The sequence below is a fragment of the Silurus meridionalis genome, chromosome 11 (genome assembly GCF_014805685.1).
Source record: "Silurus meridionalis isolate SWU-2019-XX chromosome 11, ASM1480568v1, whole genome shotgun sequence".
Classification (NCBI taxonomy): Eukaryota; Metazoa; Chordata; class Actinopteri; order Siluriformes; family Siluridae; genus Silurus; species Silurus meridionalis.
Window position 1 is genome coordinate 10,842,139 of NC_060894.1, and position 16,616 is coordinate 10,858,754.

General features: G+C 38.0%; 1 protein-coding gene across 11 annotated transcripts in view; it reads left to right on the forward strand.

Moving 5' to 3' along the window:
• Positions 1-16,616, forward strand: part of LOC124393419 (cAMP-specific 3',5'-cyclic phosphodiesterase 4D-like) — a 190,981-nt gene that overhangs the window by 144,468 nt on the left and 29,897 nt on the right. For 5 of the 11 annotated variants that reach the window (XM_046861236.1, XM_046861240.1, XM_046861234.1 and 2 more), the window contains 5 exons: positions 6,557-6,748; positions 8,344-8,406; positions 12,981-13,017; positions 13,555-13,631; positions 15,934-15,983. In XM_046861236.1, coding sequence (XP_046717192.1) covers positions 6,557-6,748; positions 8,344-8,406; positions 12,981-13,017; positions 13,555-13,631; positions 15,934-15,983 — 419 coding nt within the window. Of the gene's footprint in view, positions 1-1,555; positions 2,199-6,556; positions 6,749-8,343; positions 8,407-12,980; positions 13,018-13,554; positions 13,632-15,933; positions 15,984-16,616 lie in introns of those variants that run through there. The other 6 variants (XM_046861238.1, XM_046861243.1, XM_046861237.1 and 3 more) reach the window with 4 other exon arrangements.

A 16,616-nucleotide genomic window follows, 5' to 3' on the forward strand; every position in this document is an offset into this window, starting at 1 on the left:
ACATAGCGAAGAAACAGCTGCCCTGACTTTCCGATATGTTTACTGCTATCAATAGCCAGAACAAGTGCAAACATGGCAGCCATGAAAGATTTGTGTCTCACAGTTTACACAAGACTCTTCATTGATATTATTTACACAAGGACTTAATCCACATACTGATGTTGGCATAATCAATAATTCATTGAAGGAGTCTCCATTGTCAGTTCTTTGCATCATTCCGACAAGACAGGAAAGTTTTCAGGCACATGGCCCTGCTTCTATTGACTACATACATTATTATGGCCAAAGGTTAATTACCACCTGATTGATATGCAAGATTTATATGTATTTTCTGTTATTATAACCTCCACTTTTCTGGGAAGATGGTCCACTAGATTTTGGTGTGTGTTTGTAAAGATTTGTGCTCCTTCAGCCACAAAGATGTTTGTAAAGTCAGGTGCTGATGTAGAATGAGGAGGATGAGGGTTCAATTAGCGTTCCAATTCATTCCAGAGATGTTCAGTAGGGTTAAGATCAGAGCTCTATAGCAGGCCACACAAGATCTTTCACCCCAACCCCTGTAAATGCTATCTTCATGGAGCTGGCTTTGTGCACATGGGCATTTTCATGCTGGAATATTTTTGTGAAGGGAAAATTGAATGCTACTGCATCCAAAAATGCCGTATATAATTGTGCGCCTCCAACTTTGTGATAACAGTTTGCAGAAGAACCACATATGGCTGGAGATTTCAGCTGTCCCAGTACTTTATAGTGTTATGGTACTGTTGATTTGTTGATTGTTTTTTTTTTTAGAATAGCACAGCCCAAATGTTTTTATTCATACTTAATATTCTGGTTCAGAGTCATCAAAATGTACAAGAGAACCATTCAGCTTTAACATGAATATTCACTTGAGCCCTGTAACTATAGTCAGCTAGCAAATGTTTCTCAACCTTACACACAAATGTGCATTTGATAATTTTTATATTCTTAATAATATTTTAATTATATGTTCCATTCTTAATATGCATCTGTCTATCTCAATGAAATTTGTATATTATATTCCATCCATTATATTAAGATTAAGATGGAGTAATGGCTCATTTCTGCAATTTTTTTAAAGGTTTGGACTCTTGTGATAAAACAGATGGTTTTCAAATGCACTCTGTGTCAGTGTCTCTGTGTGTGTGTGTGTGTGTGTGTGTGTGTGTGTGTGTGTGTGTGTGTGTGTGTGTTGAGTTGTGGGTGTCGTTGATAGCTCAGCCTGAGGTCAGTCGGCACTCAGATAATGCTTGAAATGTTTTGAATCGGACGTTGCTTTTTATTAGATCAGATGTGGTCTACTGGACAGCTCTCACACACACATGCACACACATTGACCTAGAAATCAGACAGTAAAGGAATTGTGTTGAATTTGTATTTTATTTTCTAACCTATTAGAATTTTTTTTTATGTACAGTAATTGACCCTTTGCAAATCCATGCCATGTCTTTGCAATGTCTGTTCAGCTGAACTTCTCACTCAGCTTATCTGTGTTCTTGTTTCCTCTTTTTTTTTTTTTTTTTTTTCGGGGACTCTCTAGTTCTGTGGTATTGCAGTCATGTGCCTTTCATGCATCCCTGAGAAACTGACTTTTGATTGTTGTCACCAGTTGACGTTTCTCTCCATCCCCCACTAATGCTATGCATACATTCACCACTCTCTTAAGCTCCCTTTCTGAGATACAGCACGGCACACACACACACACACACACACACACACACACACACACATACTCATCGCCCCTAGGAGAGCACCTCCCCTGCCTGTCCCTCCTCTTTCCTGGGCCACTTTAACCAGAGAAGACAAGAGGAGAAGAAGAGAGGAGAGACTGGAAACACGAGCCAGTGCTTATACAACCTGCAGTCAGCGAGAGAAAGAGAGAAACAAAAAGAGACAGAGAGAGAGAGAGAGAGAGAGAGAGAGAGAGAGAGAGAGAGAGAGGAAGAAGTCATTCAGAAAGAACAGCTCAGAGCGCAACGTTCTGTGCCGGTTGTGTACAAAAAGGCGGAATAAAAGACCAAGCTCCCCAGGAGCATGTTGACAGATTAAGAATACACTTGAAGAGGCGTGAAACGGGGAAAAAAGTGTGAAGAGGAAAAGTGAATTTGGACCATGAGCATTGTGATGAAACCACGCTCCCGCTCCACCAGCTCTCTCAGACACTCAGAGGGTATATGGTAAAGTTCCTCCGTTCCTCATTTTTCATGACTAAATTAATGTAGGTTTTCTCTGTCAGGTTTGTTTTTTACACTAAAGTGAGAAAGTGGTTCCTGCTTTAGCAGCGCTCTACTGTGTATTTGTCAGTAGCATTCACCGTTGCTAGATGCCAGTCCCTTTTCCAAAAGTTGGCCTTGGTGTGTCTCGCACGCTGTATAATCCTGCACTGAGCCTGGAGTCAGGTTTCCTGCTGTGTGTCACGAGGCAGTGCACACTGATTGTTTACAATGTCTCATTGTGAGTGTGTCTGTGTACATCACAGGAACACAGCATTGTGCAATCATGATATATATCATATAATATATAATATAGATATAATATAATATATCACTGCGAGCCATCGCTCAAAATTGGGATTCTGAATTCAGATTCAGTTTGAGTGTTAATTTCGCATTACTCTGTGTGAGGACTTTGTGTGTCGTGGTGTCTCAGTAACAAGCTGCGCTTTTTGGCTTATAAACTTTGAGGGAGATAAGTCTACCTCATGTTCTTTAATATATTTAAACAGTTCCAAGGAAGAAAAGGCATTGCTGAAATGCGGAACCGTTTAAATTATTGATGATTTTACACCATATTACACCTCATAATGGTTTTTTCATTCTTACATAGGACTTATTCATTGTGTATGATCCTTAAAATGTACATGACAAAAAAACAGGCAATAAGGCACGAAGTCTATAATCAGCCGCTTTGCTTCGCTGTGAACGCATGCTTATGAAGAGCAGATTCTAAAGCAGATGCTGCTTCATGCTTCACTGCCCTCACACTGCGCTGTTGGTGTGCAATCAGCTTACAGTTCTGACCTGGAAACATGTAAGTGTGTGACGTCACGCTCAAACACATCATCACCGAAACAACCTTTCTCTCTTTTTTTCCCTGCTTGTTTCTCTTTCGGCTCTCTGGATGCTCAACCTCCCCTCTTGCCAGCAATCTATCTGGGGATGACCTCTGCCAAATTGGGCCAAGGGCGGCCTTCTTTCTCTTCTATCTTATCCTCTTCTTTTAACTTTACACATCACTGGCACCTTTTTGTCCATCTGAGAGACAGGGCAACTTGCAGCCCAATTAGAGAAGCCCCAGTAGGAGCTAGTGGCCCCTGCAGTGCGTCAGACACTCGCCTGGGCCCCTTTCCTCCTGTGTTAAGCTTCCAAAGATAGCGCACTGATGCAGGCCTGAGAGGAAAAGGCATGGCTGCTTGGTGATGTGGGTCACATGTGACGTTAAGGTCTGGAGATGACGTCCGATGAGGTAGATTAAATATCTAGGGTCTTGACTATTGGATGAGGAAGTCTTGGCAAGAGCAGTGAGCTGACTCGTAATGTTAGTTCATAATGACTGGGGGATTGCGATATGGATTGATTAAATGCTTCAATGCTGTATTTGCAACGGGCATTTGACAATAACCAAAAGCAGCGTCACTGAAACCTGGATGGAGATGTAAATTTAGACCACTGATGAGTCCAATCCAGAGGCGACAGTAGTAAGAAAAGACCTTTTTGAGACAACAGAATGAAACCTTGAGAGGGACGGGACACAAAACAGAAACCCTTCTGCGTAACCTGGATATATAGTAGGAATATAAATCATTATTGCTCTGCATCTTTATACTGAAGTGTGTTTATAGACTGTTCGCTTGTGCACCACTTAGTACGAAGCAGTGTCAAATCGACAATATTAGATTATGACTGAAAGTACTTTTGTGCAGATTCCTTTGTAGCTCATTTAGCATTAATTTGGTTATCAGGTTTGGCAGTCTAGACTCCATGCCTTGATGTAGTTGTTAAAGTGTAACGTAAAAAATTTTGCTGTTTCAAGGGACTAGCTGTCAAACGATACTTTTGCACTACTTCCTCCTTGTCCATGTATCTGCTCAGCAGGAGGTATCACAATACACCACAGCAAACAGCGTTGTGCATAGCTCAGGTGTCAGCACAACCAGCCAGGGATTCATGCGCTTATGCAGAATGTCAATAGCTAGCTGCCCTAGTGCACTAAAGAATAAAGCCACAAACCAATTCCAGCATGTGAATAATATATGTATATTACATATATATATATATATATATATATATATATATATATATATATATATATATATATATGCATGCTTGAATGCACATGCTTAAATGTTCTATCTATCTATCTATCTATCTATCTATCTATCTATCTATCTATCTATCTATCTATCTATCTATCTATCTATCTATCTATCTATCTATCTATCTATCTATCTATCTATCTATCTATGCACAGTGCAACCTCAATACTCATTAATCATGGGGGTTACGTTCTATGACCGCTTGCGAGTAACAAAAAATTGCGAGGTTTTGACTCTCCTTTTAATGATTGCTTAGTCAAGGGGAATTGTACATGTACTGTACTGTAAACTCAACAAAAATTTTGAATTACTTGTCATAGATGTTTTATTTACTTCTTTAAATGAATACATTTTATGTCATTTATTAGTACAAAATCTGTTTTGATTTGTTTTGTTCTGCTGAGGAGAGGCCAATGCTGAAATTGTCTGGGAAGGCAATGTTTAGTGATAAAAAATGTATTTCTGAGTAAAGAAAGGATGTCATGTGTTTCGTTGAAGGTTTTATTTTAGCTTCATTTTTTTTTTTTTTTTTTTATTTATATATTTTTTTTATAAAAATTGTCAAATAGAAATGTGTGCTTTGTAGCAGGTAACTCAATGTCTTCAATGCCAACCCATGCTTGCTTTGTATTAAAGGTTTGGGTCTCCTTGAATGAACTACATAACTTTGTGCTAACTCAAAATGAGCTAAATTCATCAATCAGTACTGAAGCTTTCATTCTCCTCACCAATCTTCCTGATGACCAGTGCCATTTTTGACATGCACAATATAGAAAAGCAGCTTTTATTCTACAGTACATAATATAACTTACCTTCATCCTGGTTGTCAGTAACACAATCTTTATAAAAATAGCCTCACAGTAGACAGTCTCTGATGATTGGGGATTAGGGAGGAGTTGCCGAATTGAACTGGAGACCAACGGGCTTTGTTTTTGGCTGACCTATGGGTTTGTAACTCTAGAGCTGAGCATTGAAGTCCTCACTAAAGAAGAGAAGGACAAGGACAAAAGTTTATAGATTCAAATAAATTGTCTTACAATTGACTAACAGTTGCTAACTATTTCGTTTTAAGAACTGAATGGATTTTTTTATTCATTTAATGATAAGAAATGTCAGTGAACAGTTCCAGTTCTCAATTTAGTATTGCAGCTGCAGTTGTTCTTGGACCAACCACACTTTTCTTCTTGCTCTTGAAGTAAATAAAGCAACAACAACAACAACAACAAAAAAACGTGTTTTTTTTTCAAATGTGCAGGAAAACGGAGGGAATAGTAAACATAAAGCGTACAGACTGGAGGCTTCTTCTACTTATGCCTGACAGAAGACTTGACCATATCGATGATTATCGATGATTACACAAGTTTTTTTTGACCGGCCTCTTCATAAACAGTTACACCTTCTGTTCAATAAGAATAAACAATTGAACACAATTGTGGAATAAATTAATATCATCAATTTAAAATCTTCCGGAGAACTTTATGAATATTAGGGGCACTGTGAGTATTCTTTGTGGTGGAGCTACAGACGATTGTTAATTGCTGTACAACTATAGCAGCAGTGCAAAAACGCCTGGCTGGATTACAAAATTGTGCCAAGGTGACTTGCTTTAGCCTTTTTAGGTAAAGAATCTGTATTCTGTGCTGAGAGATTATGATTTGTCATTGTCTTAACACTTTATCCAGAGCACCACACACATCTTTCTTGGCTCTTCATGTACTTCTGGAAAATATCTACAGATAGATGTCATGTGTGTCTGTGTGTGTCTGTGTGTGTGTGTGTGTGTGTGTGTGTGTGTGTGTGTGTGTGTGTGTGTGTGTACTTCTTCTGGATTTTAGGAGGACTGGATATCTTCAACAGGGGAGGCATGATGTTTCCCTAAGTTTTTGGTTTACATGTGTGAATATCTTTGGGATTTGTATTTGAAATAATTTCATATCCCTCCATTCATTCAGTAGGAACACACAGTGTACACCAGTTATCACTGCTGGAATATAGGAATTATATATAAATGTGTGTGTGTTTGTGTGTGTGTGTGTGTGTGTGTGTGTGTGTGTTTTGTGTGTACTGTATATATTATATACATACACATGATAAGTGAAAGAGTCTACAATAAATTTAAAACTTTTTATTATTAAAGATTATGCCATTTTTAATGTCATGCATGACTGTATACTGTATCTACTCTATATCCATTCAAATGTTTTATTTTTTTGTCTGCAGTTTTGATGTGGACAATGGCACATCTTCGGTTAGGAGTCCCCTGGATCCCATGACCAGTCCAGGCTCTGGCCTCATCCTCCAGGCCAACTTTCCACACAGTCAGAGGAGGGAGTCGTTCCTCTACCGCTCAGACAGTGACTATGACTTGTCGCCCAAGTCCATGTCGCGCAACTCGTCCATTGCCAGCGACATGTGAGTACTCGGACAGGGGGTGGCAGGGTGGGGGGCAAGCTAAAACACTCCCGTTCCTCCTCCATTCAGTGGAGCATGTCACCTAAAGCATTTCCTTTGTTCCCTTCATGAAAACGAGGTATTTCCTGAAGTTAAATGCTGTGTGTCTTTAACTTTAACGTAGCTCTTGTGTCATTCGTGCACAGACACAAAGAAAACACTTTAATGTAAACAGCTTTTCAAATGCACATTTTATCATTTTTTAATTCTAAAGTTTCAATTGTTTATGTACACAAGGTTTAGAGCACTTTTCAAATTTCAAATAAAATAAAATCCTGAAAAAAATAATTAAATGAATAATTCTAAGACCGCATACGGATATAACAATCATTTGTTATGGACTTAAATAATAAATTTTAACACAATGAATTTAAACACAATTAAAAAAAATAATAGACTGATATACAAATGTGACTTTAGCTCATTCTCTTTCAAAAAAATTTACACAATACTGCTGTTGTGCGTATGTGTGCACACGTTTAGCACCTAACCCAAAGTGCAATGTGTGACATATCACATGACTTTGTGTGTGTTTGTCTTTCTATGCTTCACTTACATATTCAAGACACACTAGCACACACAAACACACACACACAAAGGAAAATGACCAGTCACTTATTTTCTCTAGTCAATTGTGCATTTATTACCAGATGATAAGGTTCATGCTGTTTTGTAGCTCTTGGGGCATTTCCTTCCTCGAGAAGGCTAATTATGCTCAGAATTCTCCAAACCATTTAAATTGTTATATTTAAAACTGTGAAAAGTGACACTCATCACTCAAATGCAACTAAAGTTTGCAGTGATGTTAATCTTAAACATCAGCTGTAGGGTTGAGACTTGAGTATATCAATCCTTTAATAAAGTCAAAGTAAATATTCAGGGGAAAAAGCTGAAGCACATCACTTCACAAGTAGAATAATACAAACTCACAGAGGAACTGATATCTCACTCGGAAAAAGAACAGTCTGCCTTCAATCCCATTAAACACCTTTGGGATAAATTGGAACGCTGACTGCACCCCAGGCCTCCTCAGCCAACAGCAGTATCTCAATTTACTAACGCCCTTGTGGATGAATGAGCACACATCTCTAAACGCACACTCCAAAATCCAGTGGAACATCTAGAGTGGAGAGCAAATGAGGACTGAGTAAGGAATGGCATGTTCAAAAAAAGACAATATAAATCCTATGGTCAGGTGTCCAGAAACATTTGTCTATGTAGTGTAAGTGAATGCTAAATGGAGATACAGTGACAGCAACCGATAAGAGTGATTGGTACAGTGAAACAGCTCATATCACTTGAATTTGTTACTTTTCACCTCAGAATGAAATGATGTTATATACTGTTAGTAAATAACATTTTATACAGTATGTGTGTTCATGTGCTTGTCATGCCACTTTATCAGCTTGACTCTGCCTTTCTCACAAACACACAAAATCACTTAGCTATGCAAAAAGTCTGTCTGTTGTCTATATCTGTCTGTTACTGTGAGTTCATGTGTGTGCTGAGTGCGTACGAACGTGTGTATGATTCACGACCTGTGTCCTTATTGATAGGAATAATCATCTGCAGAGGCCAGGCCTGGTGTCTCGGCGCTCTGAGCCGGTTATTAGTGGAACGTAAGTGCTGGCGCTTCCAGAACGAATGTCTTGCGAAACTGCATCAGCTTGCTTCACTCTTAGACACAAGCATCATGCACCGAGAAACCGCCCCTCCCCCTTTCCTCTCTCTCTCCCTCCCTCCCTCACTTACTTTTAATGCACAGAATGGCTCGCTGCAGAACTCAAACTGTTGTTCTCAAACAGAGATTCTGGGCATTAAATGCATCAGATGTACAGGCTGAGAGGGAAATTGCATGGAAAGAGACCGTGTGTTTTGAGCTCAAGCCTGGGATTCTCACTCATGGCATGAATGTGTGTGTGTTTGGATGGATGATTATCTGTGCGTGTACTCTACATGCGACAGTATCCATTATTATTTATTATATATATAAAAATATATATATATATATATATATATATATATATATATATATATATATATACACACACATAAGTATTTAATTATTTATTTATTTATTTTTATTCATTTTTATTTTCATCGTCTCTGCACTGCATGCAACATCACAGATGTAGTGGTAACAAAATTCCTCCCGAAGAAGATATCCATAGCATGAATGTTCAAGCAATAAGTATGCGTTCAATTGCCTTGAGCTGCAAAAGAATTCACTAGAAAAAAAAGAAAATCTAAAATATTATTAATAAATGTTATCTTGGGAAAATGTTTTTTGCAGAATTACACTATTCAACATGAAACGAGCCTAATAATATAGTGTATAGAGTGAAACCTAAGAAAATACCCAGAGGGAATTTGACTATCCATTTCATTGCACTGCCATTTGTTCAACAGTAGATGGAGTTATCTAACACCTTAAAGACAGAAAATAGAAATTGTTTTAAAAAACAAACCGTCATCGCTATTATAGATGCACATTAGCTATGAGCCTTGAGTTGAAAATAAACCTGGTGTTGCTTAAGCCATGACGAGTGCACAGATATAAAGCGATAAAGCTTTCCTTCCCTCTTGTTTGTCCCTGCCTCTGCAGGTTCTCCATGTAACTCTGCACCACTCTATACATAATGCAGAGACTATGGGAAAGCAGATGCACACTATTCTTTTAATTACAACTGACAGACCACTTGTAAGGAATAACAGGAAGTAACGCCACATTCTAATTCCTGTGTTAATTCCTGTTGCCTGTTGTTAGTTCCTGGTACTGGTGTGTGTATATTTTATTTTTTATCACAATCATTATTCTGCTAGTCTGAAATATAGCTTTATAATAGTTATATATCATGTGATTTTATAAGACTTTTGGCTTGGGTATGGTTTATTTGCATTTTGGAGTCACCCACCTCTGGATTGTTCACATACAATTAAGCTGTGGTCTCAAGCTATGTTTAGAACAGTGTGTTGCACCACAGCCCATGCTGACAGAGTTGTCTAAAAGCATGTGACACACTCCACACTCCTACCAGTGACCTTTTCACTTTACCAGTGCATGAAAATCTAGTGTTGAGTGAGCTGATCAAGGAACAGCCAGACACGCGAGTCCGCACTCATGCACATGTCCAGTGCGCTTGCTGGAATCACAGGACTACTCGTATTAACCACCAACTCCGACCATGCGGGTCATATGCCGTTTCTTCAGCGAGCCCAATGACAGACGCCGGTATGTTGTGCTGCTGTTCCAGATGTGGATACCTCCTGCTTCGTACCGGACACTGTGTAGCTGTTTATTCACTCCCCCTCCTTCTTTCTCCTGCACTCCACCTCCACTCTCTCCTGCACGCCACTAAGACTCAGTTATGGAGCTCAGCGCATGCTGCCTGGTCTGTTTATAAAAGTGCGATCGGCTTTACAAGCACTGCACAGCTGTAGCTTTGATCTGAGCATGCCGTGCCCTTTTGCTGAATCATATGCTGTTTGTGTCTGTTTATATATTTTTCATTTTAGGTTAGTTCTTCCAGAGTGTGTGTTTTTGGTCGCAAGAAATCTTGTGCGGTCGAAGTTTTATGTAGAAAATGTTATATTTCTAAATAGAATAAAAACATTCCAATATTTTATTAAAGGTATAAGAAGCATTAATGCCAAATGTAGAGAATATTGTAGTCATTTAGGCAGTATTATTTACATCTAAATAGGTTTAAAAGAAATTAATAAAATACAACTTACTAGCAGGCAACTAATAATACTATTAATAATAATGCAAATAATTTTATGTGACTATTAATGCACAATTCTTTTATATTTGATGTATTTACAGTACAATTGCAATTTTGGCATGTTTGTTTGCACACACGATCAAGTCAATACATGTTGGCAGCTTGTGAAACACATTTTATAAAACACATCTGCTATGCAAAAAATATGTAGTTGGGTTAGCGGTGCACAAACTTTTGATTACAATAATATGCATTTCACAATAGGATTTCTATCATGGTATTTGCATCCTGCACACATTCTTTTACAATACATTTCATTTGATTAAAGTGTTTTTTTTTTTTTTTGCAATTGCTAGTGGTTTAGAAGAATAACATAAATGTAATAAAAAGTAAATAAACATTTTATATTAACAGGTTGTGACTCCTGTGTGTAGCAGTTTTACATGCATGTGTTCTTATAGAATATTAGACTATAAATAAGTGCGATTAAAGAAGAGAAGTGCAGAGAGGTGTGGCATAAATAGAGAAGAGTTATATGGTATGAGAATGAGAGGCATAAAAGGTAGCAGGGAAAACGCTGTTCTTTCTTCACTTGTTAGCGGATGGATTTAGCCCTGACCTTTTCCGAGCGTAAAAGTCTTCAGCATGACTCTGTGTTAGGAACGATATGAGCCATGCAAGGACACAGAGGCACTGAAGCTGTGTGCACACTTACAAGCACATGGCCAACACCGATTCAGCTTATAACACACCCTGTGGTCATGATGTTAGAAAGTTTTATCTGTGGAAACGCCTAATGAGTCAGACAGTCCTTTTTTTTAATAGCACAAATATAGCATTTTTCAATATACATCATATACTATGTGAATAAAAGTATTAGCACACCTGATTTTTCCAGCCAAGCACACAAATTGTTTCCTTCAATTAAACAAAAGACTCAAACTGGGTCCAATACGACTGTCTTGTGTAAAAAGCAAGCTCCCTTAAGATATGGTTTTGATGGGTTGGAGTGGAAGATCTTGAGTGGCCTTCTATAGGATACATATGACTGCAATCCTGCTGAACACCTTTGAGATAAATTGGAACACTGACTGTCAGTGCCTGACTTTACTAATGCCCTTGTGGCTGAATGAGCACAAATCTCAATAAGCACAATCCAAAGTCTAATGGAAGATCTTGTCAAGAGTGGCGGTTATTATAATAGGAACTAGAGACTAATGATATGTTCAAAAAACTAAAATTACACTTTAGAGGTCAGGTGTCCACATGCTTTTGTCCATATAGTCTAACTTAGATATGTTCATTAGCACTTTACATTGTATTACAGGAAATACACATAACATCTTCATCAAACTGTCTTTGTTTTATAATAATGCAAAATTAAGTATTCATGTAATTATTGGCACCCTTAATGAAAACTAACATGAAACACGTTTGCTTAAAAACTGATCGTTATTATATTATTATTCTGTCTGTCCTTCCTAAAGTTGTCTTTAAAACTACAATTTGGCATCGGTGGGAGTGATCAGATGAGATCAAAATCGTTTGCATGTTGGGAGACAAAAGCGTTTACAAGCAAGTATACAAGGAAAAACACCTGATACGCCACTGTAAAGCCTAAAGGTGGATGAAGGATGCATGGGGGCTGTTTTGTGGCTGGTAAATCAGGGGATCTTGTGAATGTATCACAACATTTTAACCATAATACTGGTTGCCTCTGCCAGGAGGTTCAGACAATGACTTTGGCCAACATGATGAGCCAAACATAATGATTTTCATTATGCAAAGGGGCTAATAATTCTAAAACCTGTGTTTGTCCTGTTTGTTACTAATATGTGTTTTAGCTTAAATGATCACTTATTGCACATGCTGTTATATTTATATATTCCTTTTTTTTTCTCATTTTTACGGAAGGTGCCAATAATTCATTGGAGTTACTCAGTTTTGTTACTTTAAGGTCAAAGAACAAAAAAATAACATTTTCAAAAAAGTAAAATACTCTCCAATATACGATATATTCAAATAGTTAAATGCTCTTATTTGCTGCTATCAAGCTATCTTGATGCAGCTTGAAAATTAATGTTTGTGTCTCCCTCCTACAACCTACTAATTAACACTCATCTGCACTAAAACACATTTCATATCTAGAAATGCCTTTCAATCGGTGCTATTCCTCCTGCCTCTGACTTGTCACACAGATAAACCATATCGTCAAAGAAAAGCAAACTTTAAGCTCACACTCCTTCACACCGTTCTCTTTTATCGTGGGAAATATAATTGTCTTTAAATGATATGGTTCTTTTGTGGCGACAAAAAAAATAAATGCATGCGGCATTTCAGACATGTATTATTACACACACATGAGGAACACAAAAAGGTGGTCATACACTAAGAGTCATTGTAGAAGAGCTGACACAGTGTCTGTGAACCAAACTGCTAATCGACTTTATTTATCCACTTTCTTGCAGCCATGGGGATGACTTGATTGTAACACCCTTTGCCCAGGTTAGTGTCTATCAGCTCCTTTAGTAATGCAAGACTAAAAAAACGGATGATGGGAAATGGTGTTATAGGAAAATAATCAACAACGAAGTGATGTGTTGCAGCCCAAGTCAAGTAGAGTTGATTATTTTTCCTTTAACAGCATGTCCCTAAATGTTATTCATTTTATATGACAGAATGTTGATTAATTATGTCTAAGAGCAGCTATTTACCTAACAGAGGTATATTAATCAACACCTTCTAACCAATCTGAATTTAGAACCGTGTTGTGGCGTTAAATACAGTATACGTTCTGATGCATGATTGTAGCTGGCATTTATGCCTAATAAAATAAATTTAAATATGGAGTGTTACTGGTGTATAATAATTGTGTGTTGTATGAAATGATGCCATTTTTATTTTAATCTGCTCAGTGTATTGTTGTTTCCTTGTGCGGGTGACATTTAATCCCCATTCCTCATTCATATGTCATACTCATTTAACACAAACCTGTTTACCTAATACTGGTTTCTGCTTCCCAACCCCCCTCTCTTTTGGTAGGTACTGGCCAGTTTGAGAACAGTACGGAACAATTTTGCAGCATTAACAAACTTGCAGCAAGAAAGAACCACAAATAAGTGAGTGCAGTTACAACAGTGTGTTTAAACATTTCTTTCTACAATTATGGGTAGGTGTATTCAATTCAATACATTTTTATAAATTATAATTTTCAATGAACATTGTCTCAAAGCAGCTTTACACAGATAATGCGTTAATAAAGAAGGAATAAGAATGTTCTTTATAAGTGCAAGTTTGTCTCTAATGAGTGACTGTGGCAAGGAAAAACTCCCCGAGATGGCATAAAGAAGAAACCTTGAGAGGAACCAGACTCAAAAGGGAACCCATCCTCATCTGGGTGGCATCAAATGTCCATTTATTAAAGTTAAACGATGTTGAGGTGTGCAGTGATGCTGATCAAATGCAAACTGTAGTCTTGAGTCAGTGTAGCAGACTGTTGACATTAACTACAGTCCAAATCCATCATCAAAGCTCCTGTGTGACTTCGTAATTTTATAGATCCCCATGCTATAGAGAGAAGCCTCCAATCAAAGAGAACACCATCCAGAAGCAGGCTGGGACAGGGCAGGCAGATCCAAGGAGAAGGAACACTGGTCACTGGTGCATCAGGAGCAGGTTTAACTCAACACAGAGAGAGAGAGAGAGAGAGAGAAGAGGGGTGATAGGGAGAGAAAGATATGGATTAAGTATTCTCATTGTTGTATGAAAGTTAAGGACACTGTGCAGTTGGGGACACAAGCAAAGAATAGCCGAAAGCATAACTAAAAGAGAGAGCCAGAAGGTAACACAAACATGAGGGATCTCTGGGATAAGAGCCGTCACACACACCACACCACTGTCAACAAACCTGACTGAGAGTGAGGGGACGACAGCATACAAATATCCCAGTTCACCGAACACTATATACGCATGATCCCTCCAGATCTGCTCCTTTACCTAAGAAAAATCAAAAGCTTGACTAAATAAATATGTTTTCATCCTCGACTTGAACACTGAGACTGTGTCTGGGTCCCGAACACTATTTGCAAGGTTGTTCCATAACCGTGAGGCTTTATAAAAAACAGATTTGCCCCCTTTTGCAGTCTTCATTATTTGAGGTACCAACAAATAGTCTGCATCTTTTGATCCAAGTAGGCATGGGGGATTATAATGCTACAGAAGTTCACTCAGATACTGCGGCGCGAGACCGTTAAGTGTTTTATACGCAAGTATTAGTATTTTATAATTAATGCGAGATTTATTTGAGAGCCAGTGTAGACTGATTAAAACAGGGCTTATGTGGTCATATTTCCTAGATCTGGCAAGGACTCTTGCTGCTGCATTCTGAATTAACTGAAGCTTATTTATGCACTTACAAAAACACCCAGACAGTAAAGCTTTACAGTAGTCTAATCTAGATGTAACAAAAGCACAGTTTTTCTGCATCCTGTAACAACATCATATTTCAAATTTTAGCAATATTTCTAAGGTGAAAGAAGGCTATCCTGGTAATGTTATTCACATTAGCCTCAAAGGAAAGGATTAGAGTCAATAATCACACTAAGGTCTTCAAAAGACTATCCAGAGATGCTACGTATTCGGAAAGTTTACTACTAGCTGCATGTGGTTCTAGTAAAAGTACATCTTTTCCGAGCTGAGCACAAGGAAGTTATTATTAGTTAACATTTTTGAGATGATCTCTCTCATCTGTCTTTACATAGCAATGGAAGCTTATATCATGTTTATGTATAATTTCACCCAGAGGCAGCATATATAAAAAGAAAAGCAGTGGGCCTAAGACAGATCCTTGCGGAACACTAAACTTTACCTCAGAGAGTGTGGAGAAATCACCATTAACATCAACAAACTGATAGCAATCAGTCAAATAAGACCTGAGCCAAGAGAGAGCTGTTTCCTTTATTCCAACAACATTTTTCTAGTAAAGCAAGGAGGATAGTATGATCAATGTTGTCAAAAGCTGCACTAAAGTCGAGCAAAACAAGTAAGGAGACACAACCCTGATCAGAGGCTAATAACAAGTCATTCACCAATTAAACCAGCACTGACTCTGTGTTATGATAAGGCTTAAATCCCGACTGTTACATTTCAAAAATGTTATTCCTAAGTAGATGTGAGCATAACTGCTGTGCTACAACCTTTTCTAAAATCTTGGCGATAAAGGGGAGGTTTGATATTGGCCTGTAGTTGGACAGCTGACAAGAGTCCAACATATATAACATGTATATCATATGTACTGTATATAATATGGGTCAAACTATGTTCAGAATCTATTTCACCGGTTTGGAGGTATTACAAATGTAATTAAAACATTGTCCGAGACAGCATTATTATATATTTTTTTCTTATGTGGTCATTTTGCAGAAGGGCCCCCATGTGTAACCCTCCTCCTCTCCCAAAAGCCTCCTTCACAGGTAAGAGTTCATGCATGTGTTTGTATTGTTTATACATGACTGACATGGTTAAAAGATGTATTAAATGTTGTAGGACTCATTGTCCATTGATTACACAATGAATATTAGATGAATCCATCATACTCTTGCACAGACAGTTTTTTTATTTGTTATTTGGTAATCTGGTAGTTCAGTTTTTAAGAACTTTCCATTAAGCCACGTTTTAAGTTGTGCGGTAGCTGCTGTCCCGGTTTTTCATCTGTAGGGGGAGATAAACTACTCCTTTTAGTGATAACTGCTAGTTCTTCAAACAGTGGTGGTTCCATAACTGGGCCATGGAAACTGTTGTTAATGAATTAAGTGATTTCCATGTTCTATTTCCTGAAGTTTACATAAGGAATTCAGTATTAAACCATCAGATTAAAATTCCACTTTGGTAGGAAATCTAATTAGTTGAATTATGCTCTTTCACCTAAATGAAGCCTGTTCTTAATATAAGGCAAAGAAGTTTTTCACCCAAAATGTAAAATATTTTTATATGCTACAAATATTCCTGATGTACACACACACACACACACACACACACACACCACATTGCACTGCTGGATTATTATTGGCAGTGGCGGGCCTTGCATTTGGTACCTGGGCCTTCAG